General features: G+C 40.7%; 3 protein-coding genes across 3 annotated transcripts in view; all 3 read right to left on the bottom strand.

Annotated features, from left to right (window-relative positions):
• LOC125573916 (protein ANTAGONIST OF LIKE HETEROCHROMATIN PROTEIN 1-like) overlaps window positions 1–5,995 on the bottom strand; it is a 30,700-nt gene extending 24,705 nt beyond the window's left edge. Inside the window, exon 1 of the mRNA XM_048734755.1 lies at window positions 2,806–5,995. Coding sequence (XP_048590712.1) covers window positions 4,721–5,266 — 546 coding nt within the window. The 5' untranslated portion in view covers window positions 5,267–5,995 and the 3' untranslated portion in view covers window positions 2,806–4,720. The remainder of the gene's footprint in view (window positions 1–2,805) is intronic.
• The window catches only part of LOC116601203 (tetratricopeptide repeat protein 28-like), a 37,455-nt gene extending 31,163 nt beyond the window's left edge, over window positions 1–6,292 (bottom strand). The window contains exon 1 of the mRNA XM_048734737.1: window positions 6,002–6,292. The gene's annotated coding sequence lies outside the window, so the exon portion shown is untranslated. The remainder of the gene's footprint in view (window positions 1–6,001) is intronic.
• LOC5502753 (tetratricopeptide repeat protein 28) lies at window positions 1,045–2,778 on the bottom strand. Its single transcript, XM_048734005.1, has one exon. It carries the CDS (start codon window positions 2,776–2,778, stop codon window positions 1,045–1,047), a length of 1,734 nt encoding a protein of 577 aa, XP_048589962.1.
• Window positions 6,293–8,184: the final 1,892 nt, after the last annotated feature.

The following is an 8,184-nucleotide window of genomic DNA, read 5'->3' as shown; positions in this document are numbered from 1 at the left end:
CTAGCACATAAAACATTTCCGCCCCCCTTCCTCCAGTGAAAAGGTTCACTTTCTTAGGTTTTCGAACCCCCCCCCCTCCCCACCTCATGAAAAACCCTGGGTACCGATCTGTAGCGGTATGTTATAAAAGGAACGATAGCGTGAACGCAGCAATGTAGGTGTAACATCTACATCTGCGTCTGCAGTTGTAACAGCGGGTCCAACACTTGTATTTACATTTTATTTCCTCTTCTATTCCTACAAATACTATAATATGGCCAAACACTAGTCTCTACTATACAATTAATATCATTATTATTATACTTATTTGATCCTATGCAAAGAGCATCAAAATATAGGATATACTTTATAATAATTAATAAAGAAAAGAAAAATGATGAAAAACCGTATCTTAATCTGCAGTTATAGCAATGGATTTCTTACATTCTAAGAAGAATTAACTTTGGTGATTATTTACTAATAATCTGGATTTGATTAATAAGCGGAATTAGCAAAGTGAAATTTAACTTGGCTATTATTATCAAAGAATACAAGCCTTCGTGAATGCTTTTAAGGGTTCCCTCAAAAAACATTCGCTCCCTCCGCAGAATGCGCACGCATCCCCCCCCCCCCCCCTCTTGGTGGCCCAAAAGGGGGTCATTTCTTATTTAGAAATCTTCAAATACTATGCTTTTTCTAAATGATTCCTATGACTGCGCACCCCTCCTCAGCCAATCCTGGGTACGCGCCTGTTCACAACCTTTTTTATGTATTTTGTTAACTTGGTTACACTCAACTAGATTGTTTTATAGATAAGCTACGACTTGCGAATCAAAATCAATCAAAAGTTATTGACTTGTGCTCTGCTTCAAATAAGCAAATAACGAATCACGGCCTTACTCTGGAGGGCACCTTTTCAAAAAAGACCCTAGAGATAAATAGTACAAAAATGAATATACATGAGAGATAACTGTCATACAAATATGAAAACAAGTCAAGCTGAGCTGACACGAGTTCCCTGTTTTGCAGGGTTCCAGAGTTTCTTGAAACTTCCCTTCTACGTCTCTACCGTATAGTGACGTCATCACCGACGAGAACAAACGCGCCCCAGTAATAGGGGTGGCTGTATTTATCATTCATTGAGATGGTGTCCCAGATTGTCCGCTTGAGACTGGCACTAGTTGACAATCCGCTGGCCAGGTGACGATAAAAGCGCTCCATGAACTCCAGTGTGGCATTGTCGCCAATAGTCCACAGCGTTGCGAGCACGGAGCGAGCTCCTGCAGCGAGGAACGCTCGCGCCAGACCCATCACGCCCTCGGCTCTGATCTGGCCTCTGCCGCTATGACAGCAGCTGAGCACGACCAGACTTGCGTTGATCTGACACGAGCTGATTTCCCTCATCGTCAGGAGGTATTCCTCTTTTTCGGCGATATCATGCTTATCCATGCGTGGTTCTGGTGCGACTAATATTTCACCCGTCTGTGAGTCACCGTGCGAAGCGATGTGTATAACACCGACGCCTTTCTCGAGACTCTGCATCACCGCATTCTTGGTCGCTTGGTACTCGATCAAACATGTCACGTCGGGCAGTATTTCTCTGATCTTGATAGCTTCCTTACTTGCTGCAGGGAGATTTGCAAACCTCTCGTGAAAAGACTTCACCACGTCGGCTCCATTCCTGCGTGTAAATACGTTTGCGTTTGATCTTGGATTCGCAAAGACAAGTACACCACGTTTGCAGTGCTTGTCTTCAGGACATTCTCTCAGTAACTTAAGAGTAGTGAGTGATGGGCCGAAACGAATTGCCTTTTTCTCAGAAAGGAATCTCCCGTCTGGCGACTGCAGAGCGCCGAATGGGACCATGAACGTGACACCTTCAGGAACAAACACGACTTCATCTTGGGTGAGTTTCTTCTCAGTTGGTTCAATCAGTATCCGGTACAGCTCTTTTAGTAGACCGGACCCTCTCAATGTCTCGGCACTGCTTATTGGGGGTGGCGAACAGACGTCTTCGTCGTGTTCCTGTGGTACTTTACCGCTAGTACCCTCGTCACTCGCCTTCGGTTTTCCTGTGGTATGTGGTAAAGGAGACCTGGTAGCAAGGTGACACTCACTACCTCCGCCCCACATCTTGGCGACACTCTTGTCTTTTCTGTTTCCGCTTGATTCGCCTCCGATTTCATTCGTCTTCTCTGAGCCCTTGGACCCTAGTGTTACCCTTGCGAGTTCTGTCAGCACGTGTTGATGTTCAGACTCGTCATCATAGTCCAGGTCCAGCGATCTGTCTTCGAAGGTATCATCGCGATTTTGACGGACGTGCAGATTTCCATCACATATAACTCTGTTGATCAGGTATTTGAGACGAGATAGCCATTGTTCCGCTTCATCTGTCATTTGCATTGCTGCGGGATGTACAACTAACGGAGTTAGAGATGAGAGAGTGAATAAGTGAAGGTATTTATCACTCAATGATACAACAACAAACGAGGGCGAGGTACCACTGACTAACAAACATACTTCTTGGTCTAATGAGCTCTTTGTTGCATCTCCTTGAAGTCCATATTTGGTTTGAAGGTTTTCACTAAGGGCGCGCGATCTTCCTTGCTCTGACACCAACAAGGCTTGGCTCTTTTTCCCGAGTACAACTGACACAAAGACTAGCCAGTGATATGCTTCAATATAGGTATCTACGATATTAGTTTTTGCTTCTTCTAGCTTTCCAAGATTAGTGAAGATTTGCTCGTAACAAATGAAGCTTTTTAAAAGATACGATTCCGCATCTTTAAACTGGTCCATACAGACATACAACTTGCCGATAGAAACCTAGAGAAGATTCAAAACTTATAAACAGTGAGTTGTAAGCGTAGGAGTGATGGAAGCTATTTTTTCCACAGGACACAAACAAAAGATGACTTCGCAAGTCCAAAGTAAGCACAGAAAACCGTAACCATAACACGAAATAAGCCCTATTTACACTACACAAACTAACCCGGGTTCGACCCGGGTTAAGTTAACCCGGGTTAGTTTTTCGTAGTGTAAATGCAACTAACCCGGGTTCGACCCGGGTTAAAGTAACCCACCTCTCGAGGTGGGTTAGTTTTAAAAGTAACCCGGGTTAGTTTTCGAAAGTGTAGTCTAAGCGGGAAACTGGGGCGAACCCGGGTTAGTTTCTGTAATGAACATGCGCACTCGCGTTTAAAACAAAAACGGCGCCAAGCAAGGCTCTCTCTCTTGTTTTTACTCGACAGTCGATACAGTCAGGGCGTCACTGGTTTTTACAGTTTAAATTGAAAAAATGAGTTCAGGAAATATTTCTCGAGGATCGACTTGGGCTTCTGATGAGGTTTCAATGTTGATAAGTATATGGGCAGACGAAAAAATACAGCAACAGCTAGACAATTGTTCCCGAAAGAGGTCAGTCTTTGAGAAGATCGCGAAGAGGTTGGAAGCTGAAAGTGAAGGCCGATTTACCCGCTCGTACCAGCAAGTCAGTGAAAAAATAAAACAACTAAAGAAAGCATATAAAAAATTGTGAAACACAATAACAACTTATCTGGAAGGTCACGAAAAACTTTTAAGCATTTCGACCAAATGGATAGGGTTATGGGAGATAGGCCCATAACTAGGCCTCCAAATTTATTCGAGAGTAGTGAGCAAGCTTCAATTCAGGGTGATGCCGATGATGATGAGTTTGCCCTGGAAGACCCTGATTTTGATAATAATGCCTCTTTGGTTGAGCAGGATCAGAAAGAGAGCTCATTAACTACAACATCATCATCAGCTCCTTCACCAGCAGCTACAGCTACCTCAAGCAACGGAACTCCACCCTTAACTAAGCCATCCACAGTGCCCAAAGAAGATCAGGAAACTCCTGTCAATAAGGAGAAGATACTTAGCTCAAGAAGAGGAAAAAGTAAAAAAAAAAAAGCAGGAATGAGACATTCATGTCAACTGCCTTTAAAATTATGCAAAAGCAGCAACAAGTAGCAGATGACAGGTTTTTTAAAATGGAAGAAGAGAGGCAACGTCGTGAATATGAAAGAGAGGAGAAGAGAAGAAAAGAGGAACAGCAACACGAAATCTATATGATGCAGATGATGGGGAATATGTTTATGAGAGTAGCTGAAAGTTTTAATTGTGGTCCAAATTTTGCCTACCAGCAACAAATGCCAGGTTTTCAACATATTCAGCAACAACAGAGAAGCCAATATCCTAATCCATCTGCTTCTACCAGTAGTGGAGAACTTCCATCTGATGGAATGCATTACACTTCGTTGTAGAATAAACACAAAAAACTACATATTATCAATCTACTGTATATATAACCATTGTAATCCATAAAATGATGTTTGTTGTTCTTATGTTAGTTAGTATAGTAAAGTTGTTATGCTCTTTATATTTTAAAGTTTTTAATAGATAAAAGTTCTAATGTTAGCTGATATATAAAGTTGTTATGTTAGTTATGTTTAAAAGTTTTTTATAGATAAAAGTTCTTACTAGCAAATATACAAAAGTTGTTTTTCATAAAAGAGTTTACTACAAATCCACATCTTGACAATATTTTACCAGTGCATTCCTGATAGAATCAGCATCCTGTGATGATTGGCTTCTACTGTCATTACCGCCAGTTGGTTGAGTGGAGGATTCCTTTTCGTACAAATCAGTATCGAATTCTTCGTTGAAAAGCTCACAGATGTTATGTTATATACAACAAGTAAACACTATTGTATTCATCTTTTCAATTTTCATTTTGTTTTAACAAACATCTCCATCTTCCCTTTAACCTGCCGAAGGCGTTTTCCACAAGTATTCTGGCCCTACTTAATCTGTAATTGAAATGCATTTTCTCTGGCCCAAGACTGCCATTATCAGAGAAAGGTTTCATCACCCATGGTAAAAGCGGATATGCAGCATCTGCAGTGATGAACAATGGTACTTTAACACCATCTATGTCAGCAAATTGTTCCTTTGGAAATAAAGTTTTATTTTGACCTTTTGTGAAAATAGAAGAGTTTGAAAAAACTCTGGCATCATGAACTTTACCAGGCCATCCCACATTTATATCAATGAACCTGTATCTGCTGTCAACAGCTCCTTGAAGAATAATAGAATACCAGCCCTTACGGTTGTAGTAATCAGCATGGAATTCTATTGGGGCTTTGACAGGAATGTGCGAGCCATCAATTGCACCAACACATTGTGGAAAGCCCCACTTGTGTTTAAATTCTGCAACCACTTTGTCAAGCTCTTCACCAACAGGGATTTTTATATAGTCTTGAAGCATATTATTCACAACTGAAGAACAGAATTCTTGAGTGATGTGACACACACTTGCGTCGGATATGCCAAACAGATGACCAATGGTTCGGTAATCTGAATTTGTTGCTAGTCTCTAAAGAGCCACACCAACTCGTTTTCTAACAGGGATAGCTTGCCTTAGATGAGTGTCTTCTTTGCTCATGAATGGGGAAAGCTTTTGACAGAGGAAGTTGAATGTTGATTTCCCCATTCTAAAGTTTTTTCTCCAGTCTTCATCATTGAAGGTCTGTCCCACAATAAGATCCCACCAATTATCGCTTCTGGGTTTTACCCAAACAGATCTTGATATTTCTTGAGGTCTCGAAAACTCAAAAGTTAAATTGTTAATCGTACGTTTAACAAGTCTTGCCCTCGATGTCAGATAACTATTTATACGACGCTGAGCAGAAATTCTCTGTCTCTCTCCCCATCTTCTTCTCCTTACAGTTCTTCTTTTAAAAAAATATTGTACTGCCAGAGCCATGATTTTCAGCATGAAAATACCTCGACAAAACTGCGCGCCTAAAAGTTGATGATTTGCTTTGTCCGCCATATTTTACTTTGATGAATCTACTACTACGCATGCGTTCTGTTATTGACCCTGTTTCGTCTCAGATCAGTGCTTACACTCCAATCCAAAACTAACCCGGGTCGAACCCGGGTTAGTTTTGTGTAGTGTAAATAGGGCTATAGTCTGTTATAGAACTGACAAAATCCATACCTCGTTCAATAATGCTTGGTATGAAGCTTTCGAGTGTAATGATACATTGAGGTTCCTTTCCCGAAAGTTTTAACTTGATTTCACCTTGTTCAACTTGCCTTTAAGCACAATTCGACACTACATCAGGGCTGTAGTTTAAGATCAAATGATGCTTTGCACAAAATACGAACAAACAAATAAATGTAGGAAATTTGAATTGCAAATCTCAAACGTTTGTAGGGGATTCCCCTCATTAGCTAGTCTGAATAACAGACGAATTTAGGTTTATCCACAGGAAGCCCAAGCTCTTCAATTTCTTTTTATTAGCAATACGGTTAACAATGTAGTAGTATTTATGTTAACACTTTATGATAGTTAAAAACGTATTTGGTGTTTCTTCAGAAAATTTAATAGGATCTTTTTTTTAAATTGGTTCAAAGCTAATTCAAGAATTTGTCCGAATCTGCACCGAATGGTAAGTTTTCAGCAAAATTCGCAGACAAATTCACTCTCAGGACGCCTCCTGCCTCTAGAATTTGGGCCGCATGCGGATTTATTTATATGAATATGTATATAGTATTAGCATGAGGGTGGATGTATCCCTATCCCAAACAGTGTCTGGCGAGAGACGAACAAGACGTTCCTTTCGAAACAGGTATGTCGTGTAATTCAAGTTACGAGGCAAAACTGAAGCGAAGCAAAAGTCGTATGCGGCTTGCAAAACATCGACATATCTTACATCATTATACTGAAAATCGAAGAGCTATACATATAAATGATATCTCTAATTGAAATAGGGTATATATGACGCACTGAGTCGGTGAAATCCCTGCTTAAACAGATAAGAAGAAATCACTGCTAGCAGAGAGTTAAAAAGCGGCGTTCAACATGATTTTCCCGATTCAACGAAACCGCCATTTTGTTTTCCCACTCTGAGTTGAGGCGTGTCCGCGTGAGACTGGGCATAGTAATACTCATCTCTGATTGGTTAATCAGATTGTTTATCAAATATAACCAAAAATGGTAATGTTCCGCACTGTTACTGCTTGTGTTGGTTATTGACGCTAAAATGTCAATACAATGATGAAGCTTGCTATTGACAATTTAAGCGATGGTAGACGGTAACACGCAGGTTCTATAAATCCAAAAGCCAGTAAATGTGAACCTCGCTAAAAACGCAAACAGGAAATTCTACTAAGTGAAAGTGAAAGGATTGGCGGGGGACTCCCCTTATTAGTATGCAGAAACATTACGTCATGTGGGTACCAGGCTTTCTCAAGAGGAAAATACACAGGTATCTATCCATAATAATACGCGTCTTAGAACCTAATATAGACAGATTCAACTGGGGTATGGTATGATTTGCTAGGAAATTAAGGTTATGAGATTCAAAATGCAACAAATGATTGTTGTTGTTTTTTTAAAACAGTTCATCTTCTCAAGATACCATCGAGATTTTGAGAGTTCTTTGTTGCAACAGGAAAAAAATCCTACTGGTTAAGAAATGCAAAACTCGACGCTCCTAGACCTATAGGGGCAAGGGGGGGGTCTAAAACTAGATCCTGAGCGCAGGGTTGACTGGGATACCTGTGGTATTATATGTATATCTGCAATTTGTTCTGTGCCCGTGTTGTGAAAGGTATGACAAGAAACATAAAAATACCGAATACTTCAGGCAGATCAACGGGTTTTTGGTCTTTATTCCTGGCGCGTTTCACGCTCGCCCCTAATTCCTTTCTACTCGAGAATTGGCGTGTTGGAGCTAAGTCTCTGACCTCTAGACATCCCTTTCTTGTTCAGTTCTCAAAGGAATACTTGGGAATGCAACATGGTTTAGATTAGCCAATCAGCGCCAAGGTATGTTTGAACAGAAGTGCACTTCGGCTTAAAGTATGGGGTTTAGTGGGGCTAGCCATAGGCGAACCGACTATGGTTATACCTTTTCTTCAATCTATCTGGTAACGTCGTATATAGGCCCCATCATGCTTTGCGAACGCAACCACTTGAGGTCATAGATATCATGAGGTCCGATAGCACAGGAGGCCCAAAGGTGCAAAGCGTGCAAAGTTATCCCTGAGTATCATAAGAGGTAACATTTATGATGCAGATGTCCACATTGTTCATAACAATGAAAAGCATGGAAAACTGACTGATTTATATTTTTACAGTTTATTTACTATAGTAAATAAATAAGTTATTCTTTT

The sequence above is a fragment of the Nematostella vectensis genome, chromosome 11 (assembly GCF_932526225.1).
Source record: "Nematostella vectensis chromosome 11, jaNemVect1.1, whole genome shotgun sequence".
In the NCBI taxonomy this organism is placed as follows: domain Eukaryota; kingdom Metazoa; phylum Cnidaria; class Anthozoa; order Actiniaria; family Edwardsiidae; genus Nematostella; species Nematostella vectensis.
The sequence above is the reverse complement of the archived record's forward strand: the minus strand, read 5'-3'. Positions and strand labels throughout refer to the sequence as shown.